Source organism: Mercenaria mercenaria, chromosome 2 (assembly GCF_021730395.1).
Source record: "Mercenaria mercenaria strain notata chromosome 2, MADL_Memer_1, whole genome shotgun sequence".
Classification (NCBI taxonomy): Eukaryota; Metazoa; Mollusca; class Bivalvia; order Venerida; family Veneridae; genus Mercenaria; species Mercenaria mercenaria.
In genome coordinates, this window is record NC_069362.1 from 77,985,188 (window position 1) to 78,012,998 (window position 27,811).

The following is a 27,811-nucleotide window of genomic DNA, read 5'->3' on the forward strand; positions in this document are numbered from 1 at the left end:
CTGTGTTTTCTGAAACATTTTATTTATCTTTTCAAGCTCCCTGTACAGATATTTATTGTCATATTTAAACATACATAATATCTGCATGCCAATTCATTAATATACTGTCTGCTAAAAGCCCAAAAGTAACATATTAAGGGTAAAATATTGGTAGTTTATTGTACCCTGAATCAGTGCGGACAATGACTAATGGATACATGCAATACAGTCCTGTGATACCTCTCTACTGTCAAACTTGAACTCTACTACACAGGTACATGTTAGGTATCTTTTACACCCAAATGTAAGCAGGCAAAACACTGCAATAAGAGTTCTGCATTACAATGACAACTTTCCCATAAATAAAATAATCCAAATGTGTGTGGTGATACAACCAAAATAACCTCGATTCTCTACTACAGCAATGATAAAACAAAAACAACACTTATTAGACTCAATGCATACAATGACATTCTATTCAAGAACAAAATATGAAACACTTAACCTCTCTCTGTGTGACTTCTCATTTAAAATTCTAAAACCTTACAAAATGAATATATCCAATGTTGGCAGTATTAACCAAATATGACCAAAGATCAGTTTTTGTTTCCATGCATGTATTCCCACAGCTATTTCTGTACACATTCATCAAAATCCAAGTTCACTACCAAAAGGTGTCACAAAATAACAACAAAAGTAACATAACACTTAAAACTTTTTGATTTTTCTGCATGACAATAGTTTACATCTGCAGATTATATTTAGCACAGATTAAATCTATACCTGGAATCATAATCATCATAATATTGTACTGTTGAACACAGAGTGGATAAATGTTTAATTAATGGTCAGAGCCATTCTGTGGTTCTTGCTTCACTTGACCCCCTCCCTCAAACTTCTCCACCTTAATGCTTGCCATTTCTCCTAATGCAGAGGTCACTGTGTGCGCTAGGTTTGAAACAAAAGTCTGGGTTTCCATGAGAGCTGACAGATATTTACGATTGTTTGATTCTGAACTAGTTGTGATTCTTGTTTGCACGGATAACTCGTGCTTCACTGATTTCAAGTCTGATGTCAACTTTGTACATGTCTCTTCCTTCTTCTTCAGTTCTTTCTTCACTTGATCTGGTAACAGATATAATATTAAGTAAGAAAACATATACTTTCAGTAAATTTGAGAACTGTGATGAATTTTAACACTGATGAAGCATTCTGTAGTAAAATTATAAAGAAATGCAAAATTGGAAGCACATGAATTCCGTCTGAAATGTTTACCGTGGGCTTTATTAGCATAGAAAATTTATAAAATCTGTAAGAAGATCCTGTAGAAACATAATGCAATCATTATCAAGCTAAATAACAATCATTATCAAGCTAAATAACAGCATACTCGGTCTGAATGAGTCTATTCATAAGAAGGAATGGTATGTATAACATCCTTCATGCCCCACCTCTAGCAAGTGCAACATCCATTATGTCCCCATCTAGGGCATGTAACATTCCTCAGCCCCCCTCTAGTATGTGCAACACCCCTTATGACCCCCTCTGGGACATGTAACATTCCTCAGCCCCCCTCTAGTATGTGCAACACCCATTATGGCCCCCTCTGGGACATCTAACACTCCTCAGCCCCCCCTCTAGTATGTGCAACACCCCTTATGACCCCCTCTGGGACATGTAACATTCCACAGGCCCCTCTAGGATGTGCAACACCCCTTATGACCCCCTCTGGGACATGTAACACTCCTCAGGCCCTCTCTAGTATGTGCAACATCCCTTATGTCCCCCTCTAGGACATGTAACACTCCTCAGGCCCCCCCCTCTAGTATGTGCAACACCCCTTATGTCCCCCTCTAGGACATGTAACACTCCTCAGGCCCCCCACCCCCTCTAGTATGTGCAACATCCCTTATGTCCCCCTCTAGGACATGTAACACTCCTCAGGCCCCCCCTCTAGTATGTGCAACACCCCTTATGTCCCCCTCTAGGACATGTAACACTCCTCATGCCCCCTCTAGTATGTGCAACATCCCTTATGTCCCCCTCTAGGACATGTAACACTCCTCAGGCCCCCCCTCTAGTATGTGCAACATCCCTTATGTCCCCCTCTAGGACATGTAACACTCCTCAGGCCCCCCCCCCCCCCTCTAGTATGTGCAACACCCCTTATGTCCCCCTCTAGGACATGTTACACTCCTCATGCCCCCTCTAGTATGTGCAACATCCCTTATGTCCCCCTCTAGGACATGTAACACTCCTCAGCCCCCCCCCCCCTCTAGTATGTGCAACACCCCTTATGTCCCCCTCTAGGACATGTAACACTCCTCATGCCCCCTCTAGTATGTGCAACACCCCTTATGTCCCCATCTAGGACATGTAAACCTCCACATACCCCCTCTGAGATTAAAAGTGCAACACCCCTCAAGCCCACCCCCCCTCCCCTCTAGCACTTAAATCTTCAGTCCACATTTTACATACCCTTCCATCAATAAAAGCTCTGAGCCAGTATTACTTCTAAATGATGTTAACTTTCCATCAGCATTACACAGCTAGAAACTGTTATTCAACTCTAAGACCCTTTCAAGAAATGACATGCGATATGAGACCTATAATTTGCAAAAAAAAATCATGCAAAATGCCTTGTAGAAATTACATTTATATGTGGTCATGCAGTAATGTTGTATGAAGCATACCTCTCTCATTCTCCACATGTTGTACCAGTCTCTCAAACTCTGCCATGGATTTCTCTCCTTTACTGAGTCTCTGCAACAGACTGTCAATGTCTAGCATGGCACCATTGTACATCACCATCCCTGACAGCAGTTCAGTGTCACCCTTCACTGGCTTCTTCTTACCAGCAGGAGTTGTTTGTGTACCTTCCTTCTTCTCATCCTTCTTGTCTTCCTTCTTCTGAATCAACATACCGTAGTTACCTGAAACAAACAAAAGCTCCCTTAAAAATAATCAGCACATTTTTTTAAATATTGTACTGTTAACATTGTTTGCGGGAACTACTAGTCTATCATTCAAATATGGAAACTACTACCCAATATTTTTGGACGATGCTGGAGACTTGTTACAGTAGAGGTAAAAGCTTGCACACTAATTTACCCAGTTAAAATAATTTTCTTTAATCCTCCTTAAAAAACACTGATGCTGTAAAGTTCCATAACGATATATACAATACAACCATTACTATAAATGGAATAAATCACTTATGTAAGACATACCAGCTGCGAGTTTCTCCAAGTCTACCTCAAGCTCATTTGATTCTGTTGTTTTTTCCTCCTCCCCAACTGCTTCATCCGTCAGTTTACGGTAGTTGAACGTATCTCTAGACACTACCTTATTTATCATTTTCTTCACCTATAATAACACAATGTATAAAGATTGATTTCCAACAATTACCATTAAATACATAATAAAGTACAGTAAAATTCCTACTTACGACCACGCCGAAATTACGACCGCACCGCTAATACGACCGATTTTGCAAAGAACAGAATATTTCCTTCTTAAAACCAATGGTCGTTTGTCCGAAAATGCGACCAGACCGCTAATCCACTAATGCGACCACCAATTTCAGAACTATTTGATTTTTTCACACTTAATTAATCACCGCAATTACGACCACTCAAATTTTTCTGTATGTTACCGCGAATCGCCACGGGAATGAACACGTGCGATATCGTGTTAACACGTTAAGCGTGTACATTGTGTATTTATCCGTTAATTGCTAACAAGTCTTTTAAACGTTATCAAAACAACGTATCAAACTGTTTGATTGTCTGAAATTCTGAAATTCTTATTTAAAGATGTTTGGTGTTTTACATCGCTATTTTAACATAAGAAATTGTTGAAATAATTAATTTGTTTGTAATTAGACGAATGCCCGCTGATCGAACTGACTGGATTAAAACGGATTTAATTAGATCTAAACGGTGTTTGTTTGTTATTATTAATGTAAATACGTTTGTTTTCAGCGGAGAATGAAGTTTGAAATTGTTTGATATTGTTGTAATTGTCTTTAATTGAACAAAATTCAAATCATTATCAGTTAAGTGCGTCCTTAATTAATACACAGTTTGAGTATTTAAGGCTAAAGAAATTAAAGAAAATAAAGCTACATATAAATTTAACACTGTGTTTGCCATTATTGCGTCTTGATTATATTCCAATGTGTTATTATCTGCCAGACCTTCCCCGTATAGCCTTGTCCACTAATCAGACCAGACCGCTAATAAGACCAGTTTTACAAAGAACCATGGGTGGTCTTAATAGCGGAATTCTACTGTAACACTGTTTCTATCTAAAGGGATACTGAATGTAGAATTCACACTATTTAATTTCATAAACATTTCAGCATTATGAGCTCATTTCTAATTGGTTAGTTTGAGAATAAAGAAATTTTCAGTGGTCAATATAAGTACATACTTGACCAGTGCGGTTGAATACACCGTAATGAAAAGACAAATTTATAGCAGACATTCCTACCTGAGCTTCAGACAGAGACAAGCCTATACAACACATATTCCTGCCTGAGTTTGAGACAGAGAAAAGTCTATAGCAGACATTCCTACCTGAGCTTGAGACAGGGATGAGCCTTTAGCAGACATTCCTACCCGAGCTTGAAACAGAGATGAGCCTATAGCAGACATTCCTACCCGAGCTTGAGACAGAGACAAGCCTATAGCAGACATTCCTACCCGAGCCTGAGACAGAGACGAGCCTACAGCAGACATTCCTACCTGAGCGTGAGACAGAGACGAGCCTATAGCAGACATTCCTACCCGAGCTTGAGACAGAGACAAGCCTATAGCAGACATTCCTACCCGAGCCTGAGACAGAGACGAGCCTATAGCAGACATTCCTACCTGAGCGTGAGACAGAGACGAGCCTATAGCAGACATTCCTACCTGAGCTTGAGACAGAGACAAGCCTATAGCAGACATTCCTACCTGAGCTTGAGACAGAGACAAGCCTATACCACACACACTGCTACCTGAGCTTGAGACAGAGACAAGCATATACAACAAACGTTCCTACCCGAGTTTGAGACCGGAACACATCTATAGCAGACATTCCTACCTGAGCTTGAGACAGAGACAAGCCTATAGCAGACATTCCTACCTGAGCTTGAGACAGAGACAAGCCTATAGCAGACATTCCTACCTGAGCTTGAGACAGAGACAAGTCTATACCACACACATTCCTACCTGAGCTTGAGACTGAGACAAGCCTATAGCAGACATTCCTACCCGAGCTTAAGACAGAAACAAGCCTATACCACAGACATTCTTACCTGAGCTTGAGACAGAGACAAGCCTATACCATAGACATTCCTACCTGAGCCTGAGACAGAGACAAGCCTATACTAAGGACATTCCTACCTGAGCCTGAGACAGAGACAAGCCTATACCACAGACATTCCTACCTGAGCTTGTGACAGAGACAAGCCTATACCATACACATTGCTACCTGAGCTTGAGACAGAGACAAGCCTATAGCAGACATTCCTACCAGAGCTTGAGACAGAGACAAGCCTTTACCACACACATTGCTAATGAGCTTGACACAGAGACAAGCTTATACCACACACCTTCCTACCCGAGTTTGATACCAAGAAAAGCCTATAACAGACATTCCTACCTGAGCTTGAGACAGAAACGAGCCTATACCACAGACATTCCTACCTGCACTTGAGACAGAGACGAGCCTATACCACAGACATTCCTACCTGAGCTTGAGACAGAGACAAGCCTATACCACAGACATTCCAACCTGAGCTTGTGACAGAGACAAGCCTATAACACACACATTGCTACCTGAGCTTGAGACAGAGACAAGTCTATAGCAGACATTCCTACCTGAGCTTGAGACAGAAACAAGCCTATACCACAGACATTCTTACCTGAGCTTGAGACAGAGACAAGCCTATACCACAGACATTCTTACATGAGCTTGTGACAGAGATGAGCCTATACCACAGACATTCCTACCTGAGCTTGAGACAGAGACGAGCCTATACCACAGACATTCCTACCAGAGCTCAAGCCTATACCACAGACATTGCTACTTGAGCTTGAGACTGAAGCCTATACCACAGACATTCCTACCTGAGCTTGAGACAGAGACAAGCCTATAGCAGACATTCCTACCTGAGCCTGAGACAGAGATAAGCCTATACCACTCACATTGCTACCTGAACTTGAGACTGAGACAAGCCTATAGCAGACAATCCTACCTGAGCTTGAGACTGAGACAAGCCTATACCATACACATTCCTACCTGAGCTTGTGACAGAGACAAGCCTATGCCACACACAATGCTACTTGAACTTGAGACTGAAAGAGCCTATACCACACACATTCCTACCTTAGCTTGAGACTGAGAAAAGCCTATAGCAGTCATTGCTACCTGAGCATGAGACTGAGCCAAGTCTATATCACACACATTCCTACCTGAGCTCGAGAAAGAGCCAAGCCTATAGCATGCATGATTTCTTCCATATCTTTGTCCAATATATATCCACAATGATTCTGGTCAAAGTATATACAAGCAAGCAAGAGTTCTGGCTTTATTGTCGTGTATTTGCGCTTCTCTTTCTTCTTGTCCTTGTCATCTTTCTCTTTCTTTTTATCATCTTCTGTAACAAACATAAAATACAACTTAAAAAAGGGAACAGTCAGGAAGTTTGGAAAACCAAATACTGGCATATCTCAGCAAAGTTTGAACAAAAACTTGCATTAGTAAATATACAAAATTTGCCAGTATCAGGCTATCCAAATTTTCTTCCTCTTATATGTAATGTTTGTTCAGGTGAATTTAATTTCTTGTCACTTACACATTAGCAACTGTCTTGTATGTTTTTAAATTATTAAGGAAGGATTTAAACTTTTAAAAGGAAAATGTGTGTCCAGAAGGGGTGGGGGACATGTTTCAACTACAGTATCAAATTGTTTTTCTGTTTTATCAACATAATGTATCTCAGATTGATATAAATACAATGTAGCATAATTTTGTATAAGACAACAGCTTGTCATGACATTAAACAAACAATATGTGACATAGCAAAAGTCCAGTATGCTTGTAAAAGTTTTTGTAAAAGTAGACATTTACAAGTCTGCTTTTTCTTACTTTTATCATCTTTTTCGTCTCTCCTGTCATCTTTCTTTTCTGGACTTTCCTTTCCATCTTTCTTCTCTGACTCTTCATCCTGTAAAACATTTTGTCTATTTATCATTTTCTAAGAACCACAGGTCCCACAAGGTTCATTTTGAATATAGAACCATAGGTCACACAATGTTCATTTTGAATATAGAACCATAGGTCACTCAAGGTTCATTTTGAATATAGAACCTTAGGTCACTCAAGGTTCATTTTGAAATTTAAAATAACTTTGGTATGTTGCACTACAAAAGGTTCATGCCAAACATCCTGAATAGAAATGTTAACTGTATTTCATCATAAAACTTTTCTTTTCAAATAATTTGTTTTATTACCATTACAAACCAACCTTACAAATTAAAATTACTTCATGAGTGAAAAAATCTCAATATTTACCAATTTTACATACAGTTTTCAAAGTTTCGCATATCAACAAAATGTATAAGTTGCAACACTATCAGTGGACACATTTTTATTTTCCATTCCTGTTTAAGCAACACTGTTGATCACATATAAGAACTAAGTTTTACCTTTTTATCTGAATCTCTTCTGTCTTTTTCATCTGTTTTCTTTTTCTTGGTAGCTGGCTCCTGAAATATGTTAAGTACCGGTATTACTGCTTTAGTTTGCTCTCAATCTCATACAATTAGTCATATCTAGTATAAAACAACTATTTTATCTAATGGCTACTTGTTTGCCAACAGTTTGACTCTCTCTTTGGTTGTTGTATGAAATACAGATAAGCTGTATTCTTTTCTGTAATTTCTCACTTTGGTTTAATTTTACTAATTACTTCATTTAAACTGCAGAGAAAGTATTAACAAATGTAATCTACACATGAATGCTACTTCCAAGATTTCAAACAAGTACTTGTCCCTGGTGATCGGGTCACCAATCTAATTTCACTTCTTACCAGATTTAAACTGGAGACAAAGATTAAGTGTCTAACTCGGGTAATATTACATGAATACATGACATGTTTATTGGTCAATTTATCATTCAACCTTGAAAAAACAAGAGCTGTCCTTGACCTTTGACCTTGACCTTTGACCTGGTGACCCCAAAGTCAATAGGGGTCGTGTACTCAATAAGTACTATTAGCATGTGAAGTTTGAAGGTCCTGGGTGCAGTGGTTCGCGAGTAAAGTGCCTTCATGCAAAAAAGTAACATTGTGATGAACTAACGCACTAACGAACGAACCTATGGACAGTTGAAAACTAATATGCCTCCCTTTGGGGGCATAAAAATTATTCTTCACTAAAAGAGAAATCTTCATTACTGAAATACTCCTCCATAGTTCTGTTAGAAAACAGACTTACATCCTCTTTTTTCTTATCTTTGTCTTTCTTCTCTTCCTTTGGTTTTTCAGGAGCAGCACACAAATTTTTGTACATGGTAAAACCAAAATCTCTCATCAACATCTCATTGAACAGCTCGGCAAACAATGACACCTAAAACAAGCATATAATCATACATGTAGATACAAACAGACAGAGATGTGAGACAATGAACAATTTCAAATGACAGTGATTACTGAAAAATTTCAACAGTATTTCAGTTCAGTTATGCCTCTTGCTTTACCAACCAATATTCATGCACTGCGTACTATTTAGTACTAAACTTCCTTAATAGAAAACAGCTGATACATTAAGTATGGGAATGTATTTTTTTCCCCAGGGAAGGTGTTTGGGTTTGGGACAGGGGGTAGGTGTACAGAGACAGTAGTTAAGAAGATATTGTGAAACTGAGAAGCTGGCAATGAAACTTTTTTCAGCTCTATTAAAAATCTGATCCAAGTGACTTTGACCTTAACGATAATTGAACCTTACCTATCAGATGTGTGCCCCTCATAAACAAAAACCCTTATGTGCAGCTTATGATAGCTAAGGCAGTACTTAAGAAAATACAGTGTAACTGAGAAGCTTGTCATAAAACTTTAATCTGAATGCAAAGGCGATGCAAGTACAACAGCCCTGCTTCTTCTTTCAACAGTTTGCCAAAAAATGACAACTTCACAACATAATTCAGAGGTGATACACAAATCAATTTCAACTACTACCTTCCGTGAAATTGTCAATGAGGACACTCCCTTTGGTAAGGGACAGAACTAATGACCTCAGCTATACTTTCTGCAAGAACATGCGCTTTGGTAGGAGACAGAATGAATGAGTTCTGCTGAATTTTCATACAGTACACTCCCTCTGGTAGACAACTGAACAAGGCAGTCTGAAAGACAGCTAAATCCCCTGCCACTCTTATAGACAGTGAAAGGGTAAACCTTTGACCTTGAGCTGTGACCCTGACCTTGAACTGACATGACTCATTCATGAATTCTGCACATCACCTTGATGAGGTGATCATTTGACTCAAGTTTCATGAAAATCCTTCAACGGGTTTAGGAGATAGAGAGCTCAAACCTTTTACCTTGAGTTGTGACCTTGACCATGAGTTGACATAGCTGATCATGAGTTCTTGATGAGGTGATCATTTGACCCAAGTTTAATGAAAATCCTTCAAGGGGTTTAGGAGATAAAGAGTGGACACAAAATGGAAGGCTCTAACCTTTGTGACCTTGACCTTGAGCTGGCATGGCTGACTCATGAGTTCTGCACATCCTCTTGATGAGATGATCATTTGACCCAAGTTTTATATGAATCCTTCAAGGGGATTAGGAGATACAGAGCGGACACAAAATGGAAGGCTCAAACCTTTGACCCAGAGTTGTGACCTTGACCTTGAGCCAACATGGCTGACTTATGAGTTCTGCACATCGTCTTGATGAGGTGATCACTTGACCAAAGTTTCATGAAAATCCTTCAAGGGGTTTAGGCAATACAGAGCAGACACGAAATGGAAGGCTAAAACCTTTGACATTGAGCCGACATGGCTGACTCGTGAGTTCTGCACATCGTCTTGATGAGGTGATTATTTGACCCAAGTTTCATGAAAATCCTTCAAGGGGTTTAGGCGAGATGGAGCGGATACGAAAGTGTTACGGACGGACGGATGGACGGAGACCATTCCTATAACTCCCACCACTCGTGGCGGGGGATTAACTAGCAAACTCTAAGCTGTAGATAGGCAGTTTTGCGCTCTTCTTATTCAGGTTATAAGGCAAAACTGTAGAAACAAGTGAAAAAGTACAATCATGACATATAATAGGGTTATTATAACAGTAGCTCGATCTGGGATGCTGTATTCGGCTCAAGTGGATTTTTGCCAGATTGGATCTCATGAGGTGCGCAAGCCCCGGTTGTGATCCGACCTTGCAAAATCCACGAGAGTCGAATACAAAATCCCAGATCTAGCTATTGTTATAATGACCTTTTTATTATATACCTCTACCCTTTTGTTTGTTGTTTTGTTATTGAACTAAATCTTCAATGTTTATCGATATTAAAATGGAACGAAGTGAAGTTTTCATGTGCGCTATTTATAGAACTGTGTCAGGCCATGCATATTAATGGAAGTAGTCCTGCAGCATACAATACTGAAGGTACAATACAGATTTTTTTTCTGCCTGTTGTGAAATACAAGCCAATTTTTTTACAGAATTTATATAGTAGGGCTGTGGATTGTCGGACAAGTGGCGATCTGATCCGGGAGTCAGGGCTGACGAGTCACAGATCAAACCACGAATCACCAGCAACAACTTATAATGATATAAAAATGCAAGACTGTTATATAAGTACCATTTTCTTTATGGAATCTAAACTTTGCAGTTCTCATAGTGCTCAATTTAACAGTTTTGACTTATGTTTAATGTTTTGCTCATTAATTAGTCAAGCATACTGGACTTCTGTAATGTTCGGCCATACTTGCAGATGAACGATATATGACATCAGTCAATAATATCACAACATTTAGTAGCAGTTTCGCATTTTTTGATAAGAAAACTTTATTTATTGGAAAGAAATTGCGTATTTAACTTTTTATTGAATTTAATTTCTTAAATGATAAATGTTTATTCACTATTTTGACAGATTTCACATTAATTTTGGTTTGAATATAAGACCAATGCTAACTCTACCTAAACCTATTTGTTTACATCCGGTTTAGAAACTGACAACATGTAATCAAGTTAGATGTGCAAGAAAATTCATTGAAGACGTCTAATGTGGCTTTAATTTAGTTTTATTGATAGAATTTTACATAATATTATTGCATGTATTAATGAAAAAGATCGCAATCCAACAATCTCGACAATGACGAATATCCATACTCGAACTTTTGGTTGAATTTGTGGATATTCGAGTACTTGGATACTTGTTACAGCCCTATTATACAGGTATATAATAAAATACAAAGTAAGCATAATAAGTTAATGATATCACACACAGCACTGACCTCAAATGAATGTTCCTTGTTATCTTCAGGTCTGTAGTCTAACAGTACACTCAGTGACATAACAGAACAGTCAAATTTGCCTCCCTTTGCAGCTGCATTTGGGTAGACTAAGATTGATTTTTTATCGGGTAGTGTATATCGTCTCTCCAGTGTGGCTTTCTTACGTTCTTCTTCCTTTTTTCTTTCCTCTTCCTGAAAATGGAAGTGAAAAAGTTTAAGTTTGATTTCTACTGCCTTAAAGGCAGATGTTCAGAGAACTGGTGCAGGACTGAAAATCAGAGATGGATCACAACTGATGGACCTCTGCAAAACAAACATTAATTTTTCACCTATAACAGGTTTGTGCAATCCTCCAAGTGCCTGTTTCAGTCTTGTTATCTCATTTCATCTCCTACCCCTCCCCAAAAATGTTCTGCAGAAGAAATCGCAATACAAATATAGCATTTTGCTTTGTTTTTGTTGTGTTTAATGTCACACTGAAATAGTTACAGGTGTTAAGGTGACTTTGCAGCTTCTGATAGTGAAGGAAGACCAGAAGTACACCTTCACACATTATCTCTGGCATGATACAGCACCTGGGTAGAACCAATTAATCTCCTGTAAGCCAGACTGATGACTTCCTCACATGAAAGTAATGTACCATTATTGTTTGTTCCAAACAAAATAGAGCAGTGACAGTTTAGGAATCTTTTAAAATTGGGACATAACAAAAGCTGTCTTAATGATACATATAACAATTGAGATATGATTTTTAAGTATGCACTACGTACATATAGGAACAAGAGCTGTCGGAGGACAGCAACACTCGACTATTCAACAGCCTTGTCAATTGAATGAATACAGAAGTTGAAAAAGGGGCATAATTTTGTAAAATGCAAAGAAGAGGTATTGAACCTCTGTACTGCATGTCATATCATGACAGTGAACAAGTGTGTGAAGTTTCAATCCTTTCCAATTTGTGGATACTGAGATACCAGCTTACATACAAAAACTTAACCAAAAACTGCTAGGTCGAAAAAGGGGCATAATTTTGTAAAAATGCAAAGTAGAATTATGGGACCTTCACAGTGCATGTTAGATCATGACAGTGACCAAGTGTGTGAAGTTTCAATCCATTCCAATTAGTGGATACTGAGATATCAGATTACATACAAAAATTTAACCAAAAACTGCAAAGTCGAAAAAAGGGCATAATTTTGAAAAAAAAAAGGGTAGAGTTATGAGACTTGCTTAGATCATGACAGTGAACAAGTATGTGAAGTTTCAATCCATTCCCATTAGTAAGTATTGAGATACCAGCTTACATATAAAACCTTAACCAAAAATTTCTAAGTCGAAAAAGGGGCATAATTTTGTAAAAAAGCAAAATAGAGTTATGGAGCCTGTGCAATGTAGGTCAGTTTATCACAGTGAATAAGTGTGTGAAGTTTCAATCCATTCCTACAAGTGGTTACTGAGATACCAGCTTACATACAAAACCTTAACCAAATCAGGACGCAGATGCGGATGCGGACGCCGATGTATGGGCGAGTCCAATAGCTCTACTATTCTATGAATAGTCGAGCTAAAAACTCTATACCAGGGCTCTATATATATATATATATATATATATATATATATATATATATATATATGAAAAAGTGACCAACATCTCTGGTGACCATGCTTTGAATAATTTTAACAAATTTGGTATAGGACCACCAGAGAAACATTCTGTGATATTATTCAAAGTAGATTTCAGAGAGATAATCCTTATGAACATGTTTTATGTAAAGCAGGCAGATCATAAAGCAAGTTTTTTTTATAATCTGATCAAGTGACAAAGTTACAAACCTATCCCAGACTTTTAACAGGAAACATCCTGATAAAGTATCAGAAAGATCATGCAGAAAACGTGGCCTCTTATGAGTGTTAACAAGCTTTTTCTATGATTTGACCTATTGACCTAATTTAAGGTGTCAGATAACCCAGCTTTGAAGCTAATCTAAAGTTTGGCAAAGTTTCATGAAGATCAAGTACAAAATATGGCGGCCCTCTTGAGTTTTTAAGGTTTTTCTATAATTTGGCCTGATGACCTAGTTTCAAAACTCAGGTAACCCAATTCTGACCTAAGTCATACATTCTGACAAAGATTTACAATGATCAAGTAAAAAATTTGGCCTCTAGAGTGTAAACAAGGTTTTTCTATGATTTTTACCTTGTGACCTAGTTTCAAACCTCAGGTAACCCAGTTTTCAGATTGATCTGGACTTCATACAGACAAACAGATATAATAGTTACAGCTTCAGAACTCCAAGCAAGAAATATCACCTCTTTTTTCTTCTTTTCTTCATCTTCCTCTGTATCCATCTTCTCTTCTTCCTCTTTCGGCTCCTCCTGCTGTAAAAAAAATTCATTGGTTTAACTGACATGGAAACAGAAAGTTATATTACAAAATTTCTATTCTAAATGTTGCAGATGATCCCTACAAGTTACACCAAGCATTTGTTTCAAGCAGGGAAAGTCAGAAACTACAGACCTTCCTAAACCAAGCCATTTGCTTTACTTCAAAGGAAATCTCTATCAAACAATGGTAAGGGGCAAGGCACTTGAGGCCAGCAAAACAGTAATAGAATTTGACCTTCTCATAGGTTTTAAAAAAATACTTCTCTGTGAAAGCTCAAATGTGGACTTTTAGAAATCAATTTAAAAGTGTGTGTATATATGGATGATACTTAAAGCACACTTTCTGACTATGTGAGTATCTAACCTTAACCTCCTCAGCTTTAGTTGCTGCATGTTCTTCCTCTTGCTCCTGTTCAGTCTTCAGCTGCTTTGTTAATCGTGCGATTAACTGAGACTTCAGACCTTTGGAACTTAAATTGCGACATTCTAATTCCCTCCGTAAATCAATTATCTAGAATGTAAACTTTCATGTATATGTAACTTTCTTATGATGCTATGTAGGTCAATTGATATTTTATCTGATAAATGACCGATAAGCCAAATTTAAAACAGTATCTAACAATGTATTTAATATGACAAATAGGAGCAATACAACAGTACTGGGTATCCACAGAAATTTAAGTAAACAGAATAAAAGTGATTATCATCAAGTCTAATTCAGATCAACATAATCAGCAAGTATTCAATAGTAGACAGATCATTCATAGGATATAAAAAAAATTCGAGGAGTTTAGCTCTATAATAATTAGTCTTAACATATTTTAATAATGTTTATGTGAAAATAGCCATTACTTCTAAAAATGTTACAGGACACTCATCAAGATGACTTCATTGCTGGTAAATGGCCATGTAAAGTAGCAGGTAAATGGCCATATAAAGTGGCTGGTAAATGGCCACGTAAGATGGCAGGTAAATGGCCATATAGATTGGCTGGTAAATGGCCACGTAAGATGGCAGGTAAATGGCCATATAAAGCGACTGGTAAATGGCCATATAAAGTGGCTGGTAAATGGCCATGTAAGATGGCAGGTAAGTGGCCATATTAAGTGGCTGGTAAATGGCCACGTAAGATAGCAGGTAAATTGCCATATACAGTGGCTGGTAAATGGCCACGTAAGATGGCAGGTAAATTGCCATATAAAGTGGCTGGTAAATGGCCATGTAAGATGGCATGTAAATGGTCATATAAAGTGGCAGGTAAATGGCCATGGCCATGGCCATGTAAAGTGGCAGGTAAATGGCCATGTATGTGTGTGTGTGTTCAGGTTTAATGTCTTTTTCAACAATTTTTCCGTCATATAATTGACGGTGTCTACTTGTAGCAGTGAGCACAATGCCCACCTTTATAGTGCTGCCTCACTGGAATATCACACCATAGACACGGGACATGATACCCCACCCAGTCACATTAAACTGACACTGGGCTGACGAGTCCTAGTACTATCATCTTAATGCTGAGCGCCAAGCGAGGAAGCTACTAGTACCATTTTTTATGTCTTTGGTATGACGCGGCCAGGGATCGAACCCACGACCTCCCGCACTTGAAGCCAACACCCTACCACTAGGCTACCAAGGCGGTAAATGGCCATATAAAGTGGCTGGTAAATAGCCATGTTAGATGGCAGGTAAATGGCCATATAAAGTGGCTGGCAAATAGCCATGTTAAATGGCAGGTAAATCGCCATATAAAATGGCCTGTAAATGACCATGTAAAATAGCAAGTGAATGGCCATATCAAGCGGCTGGTAAATGGCCATATAAAGTGGCTGGAAAATGGCCATGTAAGATGGCAGGTAAATGACCATATAAGTGGCTGGAAAATAGTCAGTTAAGATGGCAGATAAATGACCATATAAGTGGCTAGTAAATGGCCATGTAAGATGGCAGGTAAACGGCCATATAAAGTGGCTGGAAAATGGCCATGCAAGATGGCAGGTAAATGGCCATATAAAGTGGCTGGTAAATGGCCACGTAGGATGGCAGATAAATGGCCGTATAAAGCAGCTAAATGACCAATATTAAGTGGCTGGTAAACTGCCATGTAAGATGGCAGGCAAATGGCCATATAAAACGGCAGGTAAACATCCATGTAAGATGTAAATGGCCGTATAAAGCAGCTAAATGACCAATATTAAGTGGCTGGTAAACATCCATGTAAGATGGCAGGTAAATGGCCATATAAAGTAGCAGGTAAATGGCCATATAAAGTAGCTGGAAAATGGCCATGTAAGATGGCAGGTAAATGGCCATATAAAGTAGCTGGAAAATGGCCATATAAAGTAGCAGGTAAATGGCCATATAAAGTGGCTAGTAAATGGCCATGTAAGATGGCAAGTAAATGGCCATATAAAACGGCAGGTAAACATCCATGTAAGATGGCAGGTAAATGGCCATATAAAGTAGCTGGAAAATGGCCATATAAAGGGCTAGTAAATGGCCATGTTAAATGGCAGGTAAATGAACAAGTGAAGTGGCTGGTAAATGGCCATGTAAGATAGCAAGTAAATGGCCATATAAAGTGGCTGGTAAATGGCCATGTAAGATGGCAGGTAAATGGCCCTATAAAGTAGCTGGAAAATGGCCATGTAAGATGGCAGGTAAATGGCCATATAAAGTAGCTGGAAAATGGCCACGTAAGATGGCAGGTAAATGACCATATAAAGTAGCTGGAAAATGGCCATGTATGATGGCAGATAAATGGCCATATAAAGTGGCTGGTAAATGGCCATGTAAGATGGCAGGTAAATGGCCATATAAAGTAGCTCGAAAATGGCCATGTAAGATGGCAGATAAATGGCATATAAAGTAGCTGGAAAACTGCCATGTAAGATAGCAGGTAAATGCCCACATAAAGTGGCTAGTAAATGGCCATGTAAGATAGCAGATAAATGGCCACATAAAGTGGCTGGAAAATGGCCATATAAGATGGCAAGTAAATGGCATGTAAAGTTACAAGTAAATGTCCGTGTAAGTTAACAGGTAAATTACCAGGTAAAGTAGCTGGTAAATGGCCATGTAAGTTGACAGATAAATAACTATGTGAAGTAGCTGGTAAACAGCCATGTCAGGTAGCTGGTGAATGACCATTTCAGGTGTCATGTAAAATGGATGGTAAATGGCCATGTGCAGAGGCTAGTGAAACGTCATGCAATGTGACTGGTAAATAGCATGACAAAATGACTTATAAATGATCATGAAAGATGGCTGGTAAATGGCCATGTCTGATGACTGGTAAATGGCAATACAAGGTGGCTGGTAAACGCCAATGTAATATGACTGGTAAATGGTCATGTCGAATGACTGGTCAATGGCCATGTAAGGTGACTGGTAAATGGCCATGTCAGATTACCTTTAAATGGTCACATAAGATGGCTAGTAAATAGTCATGCAATGTGGCTGGTAAAATGCCATATAACATGGCTGGTAAATGGCCATGTTAAATGCTGAACAAATACGTAGACTTATGTCTTTACGAGCTATAATACTACCTTACCTTCATAGACTTGGGGTCGAGTTCTGAGAAGTGGGTGGGATCCTTCTTCTCTCCGAGTGACTCATCCATACCCTCTTCATCTTCGTCCTACAAGAGATGATAGAAAAGCATTGTTTTAACAGAGAACTTTATAGAAACAAAATTCACAAGTCTACACAATCATTAACCTTTCTCTTTCTCTAGCTGTTCAAATATTTAAGATTAGAAGACTGATGAAATTTAAGCTTCTTCTTTGACTGGTACCGAAGTACTCTGATCCGTCACAGCAATATATGTTGAAAACTGAGACTAACTTATATGGTTAGCACACACATCTGCTTTGGTATAAGATGATCATCCGACATTCATACAAACATATATAATTATAATATATCACAAACTAAGAAATGCATGAAAAGTAACCCTCAACTACAATGCAAATCCATTTCCCCATATTTCCCAGGTCGGTTATTCTGGCAGGCAATTTCTTTCATACAGGAAGCAACAACAATGATAAAAAATGAAAAAAAATGAAAAAATAAAAATGGGAGCAAAAAAAAGGGGGAAAAATGTCCATCATGAAGGAAATGCACCAGCATTCCAAGACTGGGTAGCCTATCTCCACTTGATGAAATAGTTCATAGTTCACATAATTTGAACCCCAAGGTTTGGTTTCTATCAAAGCTATTTGAAATAAAAAACAACATGATTAAATGTTAAATATGGAGAATATGTTCTGCCTGAGCATCCTCTTTCCCCTCGAGCTGCGCCAATTTTTTCTGAAGTTGTTTTTTGTAAGCTAGCTGTAAAGTCTCCCATTCAAGGTGCGTTGGCTCGCAACTCCAAACATCGGGGAGGTAGATGACACTGGTCTCTACACGAGCTGGAACTAATTTGCCCTTGTGAGTCTCCTCGGGGCGCAGATAACGCACCTCTGCTACTCGATACCTGTTTAAGTTGGGGATAAAAATAGCCATGTCAATAGATATGAAATATGGACAGAAAAATGATAATGCAAATATGATGCTAGATGTAATGAAATATGAAATGATTTGATAGATGATTATGAGTTAGAATGAAGATATGTGGAAAAGCTCACTAGAACATCTTCCAAAGTGAAATACAATTTTCATAAAATAGTACATGTTGGTCAATGACAACAAGAGCACTGCCTATGGGTGCCATCGCTTGTCTGCAAGTGCTGGTCAGTAAGTAAGAAAAGAGTTATAGTTCACAATTTCTAAGTACAAAAAAGGGCCATAATTCTGACAATATGCAGATTAGAGTTATGATTCTTGGCCTACACAATCACCTACTGATGATAAACAAGTGTGCAAAGTTTCAATGATGTAGCTCTTATAGTTTTTGAGAAAAGGTGGATCTAAACAAAAATTTTATCCCAGAAATTTTCTAAGTACAAAAAGGGCCATAATTTTATCAAAATGCATATCAGAGTTATGGTTTTTGGCCTACATAGTAACCTAACAATGACAAACAAGTGTGCAAAGTTTCAAAGCTGTAGCTCTTATGGTTTTTGAGAAAAGGCAGACCTAAACAATACCTCGTAGACTATTTTCAAACATCAGACAAGCTAACAATTAAATTTATCAGACTTTCATCCAGTCTAATGGTATATATAATGATTCAATTTAAATTTATGAAATGTTCATGTTCATGCAAAGATTCAAATGTGACTTAAGCATCCATCTTTGATGACGAAAACAGCCACTGAAAAATTTAAATATATCCTGGCAAGGAATAAAGACTGACTTCAGCTCTTAAGACAGTAATGTATTTCAATATGGAATACCACTAACTGCCTTAATCGTGTTGCAACACATCTATACAATTAAAATATTAAGCAGAATCTCTTGACATGTTAAATACTTAAGGATTTAACATTAGAAATATAAGTTCCAACCTTACAACTGTCTGATATTCAGTATTATGATATACCTATATAAATTCTGTCAAAAAAAAATCGGCTTGTATTTCGCAAGTAAATATAAACAGGCAGAAAAAATTTCCATATTGTACCTTCTGTATTGTATGTTGCCAGACTACTTTCAATTAATATGCATGATCTGACACAGTTCTATAAATAGCGCACATAAAAACTTCACTCAGTTCTGTTTTAACATCAATCGACATTGAAGATTTCGTTCGATAACAAAAAAAAAATCAAAAGTTGGAGGTATTTAATAAAAGGGTCATTATAACAGGAGCTAGATCTGGGATTTTGTATTTGGTTCTCGTGGATTTTGCATGGACGGATCACACTTACCTGCATGCCTCGTGAGATCCAATCTGCCAAAATCCACGAAAGCCAAATACAGCATCCCAGATCGAGCTACTATTATAATAACCCTATTTTACTAAACTTTGATCAAAAATAAAGAGAAAATTTTCATGCACACATGTAGAAGAAAAACTATAAATCCAAGAAAGATGGGTGATAGCACTGAAAGTTGTTACAATATAATCCACTTCAATTTTCAATTGTTAAACAATTAAACTGAAATTTCAGTAAAATTATGTTTCCCAATTAGGCAAATACATGTCAACAATTACATATCACTTTAAAATTTCTACAGAATAAAATACAAACTGCTATTTCATCAGTTTAATCCTTCTCTCAACAACATTTGAGCCGTGCCATGAGAAAACAAACATAGTGGCTTTACAACCAGCATGGATCCAGACCAGCATGCGCATCCGTGCAGTCTGGTCAGGATCCATGCTGTTCGCTTTTAAAGCCTACTGCAATTAGAGAAACCGTTAGCAAACAGCATGGATCCTAACCAGACTGCGCGGATGCGCAGTCTGGTCTGGATCCATGCTGGTCACAAAGCCACTATGTTGGTTTTGAATAATTTCCCATGGCACGGCTCATTTGGTATCAGCAGTATAAAAAAGGGTAGTCAAAATAATAAGTAGTAGGAGTTTCTTACAACTGACATGTATTGGTTAAAAATTTTCAACACTGAGGTACCAAAAGGACGGGAGAATTTCTTGTTTTCCTAGTGCTGAAGATATTTTACTTCATAACCTCTTGTCTGAATTAGTGTTTTTCTTACTTTTTCTGTGCAGCTCTACATGTATAGGTCAGACTCTTAAAAGGTTGACATGTACATGTTGCACAGTCTACAGAATAAGTACAGGAAAGTTTTGAAAATGTCTACCATGTAACTAGTTAAAGAGTAGGCTAAACTACAGCATTTTTATCTTTACAAATTAACATGAATTACCATGTTAGACACAACAGACATTGGTCAAAATGGTAACTTAAAAGCTTTCATAAAAACAACAATATCAACTCTTTTAGGATTTTTCACAACTGCTTCATGTACACAGTAAGTCGTAGCCACCAAGATAATGTATGCTAATATAACTCACAGTGGTAACCTTCCACTCAAATATTTCATAAAAACAGCCTTCTTCATACACAAAACAAAGAAAAATTGCAATTTTAATTATCATTATTTCAAATGTCTATGAAATTTTGAGAAGTTAAGTGAACAGTTTTTTCTTTATTTCCATTTTTTCTGGACAATTATTTTGGATTGCATTAAGACAAAGAACAAGAACAAAAGTAACCCACCATTGTGTACATGAACTGAGATTGATTCCAGTAAGAGCCTTTGTTGTCCTGATTGCAGTCTTGATAAGCACTTTCGGGTCCTCTAGCGGGTTTGCACCATCAAGCGAGGGCGACCACGGTCCTCCTATTGCTATAGGCTCATTCTTTCCCTTCACTCCAACAAGAAAGTTAATGAGGCGTGTTGGATGCACGAAGTTTTCCTGCACATTCTCTGGATCCTGAGACAGCGAGCATGATTTGTGGTACAATTCGTCTAGACTGGGACAAGATATCAGCATTACCTGTCATAAGAATAACATACATACTTTTTCATTTTCCAATATATTTACAGAATACAAGATCATGGTATGTATCAACTATAAAGGAAATACTGTCTGGATCTATTCTAAGTACATGTATTTCTATGTCCAAGAAAGTGGATTCCAAAATCATGTAAAATGCAACAAAAACAACTGCATTAGGAATTTCTACTCAATAGAATGAATACCCAAACAATGTTTACATGCATAAAGCATGTTTCTTTTGTCTATGTCAGGAGCTTACACTAAGAACAACGAATATTGAAAACTTCAAAAATTAGCAGCACTTAAAACCTTCCCTTTGTTTTGAAAATTTACAGGCATTGGAAATTTAGGAACATTTGAAAATTTCCAATCTTAACTTCGTTTTTTTATCATGTTTACCTTAGCACTGTAGAGATGATCGGCATCAGGTGGATCAAGTACGGCTGTGTTTTGTCCTACTCTATCTATATCTTTGTGCATCACATGGAATGTACAGGCCTTACCAAGCTGAAATGGTCTAAGAAGGGGAAATGCCTCATGCCATGGGAATTCTGCGTTGAAGAAATCACTTGGAATGTACATGTTACTGTATCTTGATTTCAAGGACACAACACTGGCTTCTTTCCTGAAAATACATTCTCATTTCAATATTTGAAACATCTCCAATTGTGTCAGTAGATAAACACTTATAATTTTCACTGAAACAAGACAACCATAAGAAGTTTCCGGCTTTACATCAAGAAATTCTTTACCAAAAAAGAAAAAGATTTCCAGTGCCAACAGAAGCCTGGGCTACCTCAGCAAAAACTAGATGTGTGTCCCTAGGACACAGGTGCCCCCACTCCTGCCACTGTAACATGGTTTAATGACTCAGGTTAAACAATTTTTTCCTAGGTCAGGGGCCATAACTCCTACAATACTGAATGAATCTGGACGCGAAACCCCAGGTGCACAACTGCACATGCTGACCAACATTCCTGTAAACTTTGGTGACTCTAGGTCAAATACTTTTGGAGCTATGCGCGACACAACATTAAAATGACCAATTTTTAACTAAGTCAGGGGCCATAACTCCTACAAGACTGAATTAATCCGGATGCGAAACCCCAGGTGCACAACTACACATGCTGACCAACATTCCTGTAAAGTTTTGTGACTCTAGGTCAAATACTTTTGGAGCTAGGCATGACACAACACTAAAATGACCAATTTTTACAAAGTCAGGGGCCATAACTCCTACATGACTGAATGAATCCGGACGCGAAACCCCAGGTGCACAACTACACATGCTGACCAACATTCCTGTAAAGTTCTGTGACTCTATGTCAAATATTTTTGGAGCTAGGCGCGACACAACATTCTTGGAAGGACAGACAGACGGACGGATGGTCAAGAGCAAATTTATATGCCCCCACCACTCATGGAGGGTGGGGGTGGGGGGCACAAAATGCACATAATTACTGCACAATTCTTACGTTTAAAAAATAATTTTGTACTAATGGTCTCTTATTCAAGGAGGACATAGAGAACTTACATTGTGAGGATAACTTTGGGTACTTGAACAACATATCTAGGTATAATCCTTGGTCTCCGCCTGACTGGAGAGCGTGACCTTCTAGAAGATGATGGAGATCCTGATTTACGGGGTGACCTTGACCTCTTCCTCTTTTCTTTCTCTTCTGTTCCTTCTTTATCTTTTTCCTCAGACTTTCTACGTTCACGTCTTTCTCTTTCTTCACGACGGCGTGTTCTTTCACGGTCACGTTCCCGATCAAAACTCCTGCCACCAGATCTATTTCTGTCACCTCGATTTCCACGAGCTACAAGTATGAACCACTGATTAAAGAATCTTCCAGCCAGTGAATAATAATGTTTTAACCACAGGCTTTTTAACATGCAAGATACGATACATATTCCATGCCTGCTATTCTTTTTAAAACAAAAAGCATGAAAACCTACATTTCAAAGCCTGAAATTTCCCTTTTCAATAGTGCTAGGGAAATTCTGACAGCCAAAAATCTGAAATCAGGACCAGTCCTCAAAAATTGCAAGTCTGATATTCACAATGAAACTTTGAATATATAGTTCCTTGATATTTCTCTAAAATAATTCTTATTTTTCTAGCTTTATCAGAACAATTTTCTTATTGCCTTAATATTGTGACCATCTATAGAGACAACATACTCATTGGTTTTAATACAAATCTATATGATAGAACTAAAGCTGGACTTTTACCTGTAGCAGTATCCATCAAAGCTGGAGGTTTGCTCCCTGGTAAACTAGCACCTCCAGTCTGAAACAGGTAAAATATGAACATATCACACTGCTTCACCATATATATATAATTTTCACAGTAAAACATTTTTGTTCATACAAACAAGTTCATTTAAGTAATGTCTGTATTTTAGCAAACAAAAATTAGCTTTTGCTGGTTTCTCTTAAATATAATGGAATCAACAAATTTCAATGTTTTGTTGAGCAGCTTTTGTCTGTAAAAATGATGTAAGACAAGCATGAACAACCATTAATATTTTGTTATTTTCTTGTGTAAAATATGGAAGTCATTACAGTTTTAAAGAGAGAAAGTGGTACTTCATTCCCAATTGTAACATCAATATCTGATTAACTGATGCTAAAACAGCTATCAGAGACAATAGCAACCAAAATTTCTGCATTTCCAGTCACCACTTTTGGCCAAAATACACACCCCCCACCTCCCTAATTATAAATATTCAGCTCAACCATTCTTCTTCTACCTGAAGTGAACTTTATTTACCTGATAATTGAGCACTTTCACACTAGTGGCATTCCACTTGAATGGCATATTAGCATTGTACTGGGCCTCTACCAGAACTCTGTCCCCAACCTTTGGCATCTGACCTTTTACACACCTGTAGAGAGAAAACAACCATTCATTTTTTTAAATTTCTACACACTACATCAACATTTGTTTCAAATTCTTATAATTATGTTAATACATCAAGTAAACTTTCTTAACCAGGACATAGAAACAATGCTTCAATATTTAATGTTCTATTTTATCTTAATATTAGAAACATTAAAATATATAGCAGAAGTTCAATTTTATAAATCTGAACACTACTATTTAAAACATTAACTATTCACAAATAAACTTACGTAGTCTGAAAGAAAACATCTTCATCCACAAAACCAAAGTTATCATGGAGCTTTGTGACAGATCCTGTGAACACTCTCTGTTTAGGTTGTGAGGCTTGTTGCTGTTGTTGTGTCTTCAATGTGGGGTAACTAATTGCCCCCATATTTGCCGAGGCTAGAGATGTAGGCATGGCGATACCTGGCTGTGGTAACATTGCTGCTTGCTGCTGCATCGTCTGAAAAGTCAGTCATGCAAAATTGGGGGAAAGTTGCTGAGCATTTCAAATTTTATGACATTTTATCAAAGTCATACAAAGTTTTGCCAGACAGAAGACAAGAAACAAATTCCATCTTTTGAATTTAGCTGTAACAGTAATTAATTCCACATTGATGGATTACTTTTACTGTCCAGTGTAAAGCTAATTAATCATAAAGGTACTCTAATTACTGACCTGAATACTACATGTTTATACAGAACATTTGGAACAAATCAAATTTTCAACTGAGAATACCACATCTTGATACAGATCAATTAACACAGCAATTTTCTTAGTACTATAATAGTAGTATCAAGCTCACCCGTACCTGCATAGTTGCTGCAGCCATCTGTTGTGCCTGGAACTGTGACTGAAGGTTCTGTTGAGCTGCCAAGTTATATACTGCCTGTGTGGCCACTCCTGGGGTCAACATCTGCTGCGTCATGCTCACACCTGAAAATTCTGGAAGTAGGTCATTCTGGTTGAAACAGAACACAGCTGCTATTTGCATACTTCAAGCAAGGAGAACGGTACATTATTACAACATATGGTTTTTTTGTAAATCGACTGCCTTTCATAAGCTGTATTTACTTTTAACATAATAAATCAACGAAACTGAAATAAAGAACATTAAGGCCACATGTGTATAAGTTCACTTCAAAATAGTGTATAACACTAACACATTCATGTATCCTGTACAGCAGAGAGCTGCCAGTGTCAATGCCTTCATCAAATCATGTTTGCTTAACATAAAAAAGAATAAAAACCTGTTCCAGTCCTTGCCCAAGGTGGGTTCTTCCCTGCTCCAAACTGTGCCATCATTTACCTGACCTGAAATGTTTAACTTTTATTATTTTGCTGAATTCTCAAATCTATTCAGTAATTAATATCAGCCATAGTGAAAGTACATCAAAATTAACTAATATTCTACACAACAGAGGGCATAATGCATGAAATATTGTTGCCAGAGTTATAGCCCATGTGTCATATGCCGGGTTTCCTCTGGGTCAATTTCACTTATCGTCAAAAAATTCGCCAATCAGAAAAAATTTGCACCAGTGGCTCTAAAGTTGGAGCCAATAGTCTGTGATGGGCGACATACCATTTTTGTTTTTGTTTTTTTTTCAATCTTTTTTTCATTTGATACTTTAACCATATAGTTTGCCATTTTTCACTACTTAGATGTTTTAAAACATGAATATTTAGCTCTTTATTTTTCAACTTTTTATTTCAAAATTTATATTATATAAGGTCATTTATCCCAAACTGGGTTGATTTATTTTATTTCATGACTTTTCAAAAGCTTTTTAAAAAGGCTTGAAGTTTCGTTATATATATATCTAGATTTCTACTTCGTTTCATACATATTAATGTATAGCGAAAATACCACCTAAAGGTAAAAGTAGCTCTTTATTTTGAAGCTCTAGGGTAGGGCTTTTAAAAATCCATCTGGTGTATCAATGCTATACATTGGGCATGTAAAAGAACCAAAAGAACTACTTTTAGTTCATTTTGTATCTCGAAGATTCTTCGACTGAAATTTTATAAACGCGACTGAAATTAACGAATGCATAGATTTATTTAACACTGATATTTTACAATCGCGCAAATTTATCTAATATTGTCTAATATCGATAGTTTTACGATCGCATAATATGTTTTTTTGATCGTGCTTTGACGTCATAATTGCCAGTATTTTTTCGGTTCTCAACTACTTTGGCGAATCGGCTTGATATTAAAAATAACTTGTAAATTTATCTCGTGCTTTTAGCATCAAGAAAATGGATGGAGCTTTAGACGAGGCGCGCAGCAAATATTTTGTTTCATTTCCTTTCGTAGAAGTAGGCGGGGCTAAATTTGGCAAATCTGATTGACTGAATCGTTCTTTCAAGGAAGAAAACTCTCGGGACTTGGCAAAATTTAAAATTATGTCCCAAGGTGTAAATCAATATCGACACGTTGGTGTATTGTCTTCATGTATCGCTAAATATCCGATTATCCGTTACTATGTCCGTGAGAAAGATCAGAAGATCAGATCAATCAATGTGATATCTAGTTGGCGCAAATGAAATTCGCCAATTGAAGACTTTTAACGCCAGAATTTACATTTTGTCGCATTTGGCGCCATTGGTGACCCACAGCGGGAACCGTGATGTTGTAGGTGATGATGTAGAACCATTACTATAAGATATCCAGCACCCATCTTTCACTAGACTATTTTAACTGTTTATGCAAAGCAGTTCAGCTACATCTGTATTCAAATGTTGATTCTTAAAAAGACACATTTATCAGATTGTATATACACAAAACATTGATCAATAATACATATGTATTTACATCTACATCTGTACAACCAACAATCGTTTTCCGATTTATTTAGCAGACAAATTTCAGTTAAATGTAAGTTATTTTATAACTTATGACAAATTCGTTGTATTAAAACTGCTTGTTTATGTAACAAAATGTGTTATACCAGAATTTTAAGTAAAAAAGTTGGGTAAAATTATATCATTCAAATGAATTCAGTACGATGTGTAACACAAAACTGCAGTAGGAATAACCGCCTGATTCGTACTGGAGAGCCCTAGGAATAGATACCTGTGGGCTTTTCACTATTCTTATGGGAGAGCCTTAAGAATAGCCTGAAATCCTATCCGAAATCCAATGTAGCATACATGTACACGACTTGCAGAACTATTTTACGAATGTGTATAAAACATACATCTACATACATCGACATCTTAACTATACTTTTTATTCAGAGTACATGTCTCTTACTAAATAATTTTGATAAAACTGTAACCGACCATACAAGAACAATACGGATTATCTGCCCTTGTCACTGGTGTGTGTGTTAGTAGTGAATATGATTTATCTGTCGCAACTTAAAACCGACTGCGCGTAACGGAACGTTTTATATGCCTGCTGCGATAATTCCCGTTAATTAAACTTCAGATCTAGTTAATGACACAAAAAAATCATTTAATTTACCTCTAAATATTTACGAGGAAGAAAAAACTCCGTAGGTAGACAAATTCACATTTTAGAACAATTCTGCTTAAACGAAAAAATATTGTAGAAGTTTTTCCTGAGTAGGATTTAGAAAGTGCATAGGTGCAGACAGAACAAATTTCTCTGTTAT

The 27,811-nt window shown here is 37.4% G+C and overlaps 1 protein-coding gene across 2 annotated transcripts; it reads right to left on the bottom strand.

The window, feature by feature from the left end:
• Nucleotides 1–27,739, bottom strand: LOC123564375 (cell division cycle and apoptosis regulator protein 1-like). 2 transcript variants are annotated; one of them, XM_045357909.2, is made up of 21 exons: nucleotides 27,661–27,739; nucleotides 25,437–25,500; nucleotides 24,998–25,122; nucleotides 24,434–24,648; nucleotides 24,072–24,186; nucleotides 23,531–23,588; nucleotides 22,830–23,115; nucleotides 21,695–21,920; nucleotides 21,012–21,292; nucleotides 18,151–18,358; nucleotides 17,432–17,518; nucleotides 14,243–14,389; nucleotides 13,804–13,872; nucleotides 11,494–11,685; nucleotides 8,466–8,597; nucleotides 7,677–7,736; nucleotides 7,117–7,195; nucleotides 6,441–6,625; nucleotides 3,210–3,345; nucleotides 2,673–2,912; nucleotides 1–1,104 (listed from the first exon to the last, which is right to left on the bottom strand). In XM_045357909.2, exons 2-21 carry the CDS (start codon nucleotides 25,489–25,491, stop codon nucleotides 821–823), a joined length of 3,180 nt encoding a protein of 1,059 aa, XP_045213844.1. In that variant the 5' UTR covers nucleotides 25,492–25,500; nucleotides 27,661–27,739; the 3' UTR covers nucleotides 1–820. The 2 variants fall into 2 exon arrangements, with proteins under 2 accessions (XP_045213844.1, XP_053393003.1); XM_053537028.1 differs by having other exon boundaries at nucleotides 24,998–25,131; nucleotides 27,661–27,693.
• Nucleotides 27,740–27,811: the final 72 nt, after the last annotated feature.

Bases quoted from the DNA above. Each gene is read 5' to 3' on its own strand.
- LOC123564375 (XM_053537028.1), bottom strand. From the start codon at position 25,491: ATGATGGCACAGTTTGGAGCAGGGAAGAACCCACCTTGGGCAAGGACT. The intron at 24,187-24,433 runs GTAAGTTTATTT...TTCTCTCTACAG, and splicing joins GATGTTTTCTTTCAGACTAC to GTGTGTAAAAGGTCAGATGC. The intron at 7,196-7,676 runs GTAAAACTTAGT...AATGTTTTACAG, and splicing joins GAAGAGATTCAGATAAAAAG to GATGAAGAGTCAGAGAAGAA.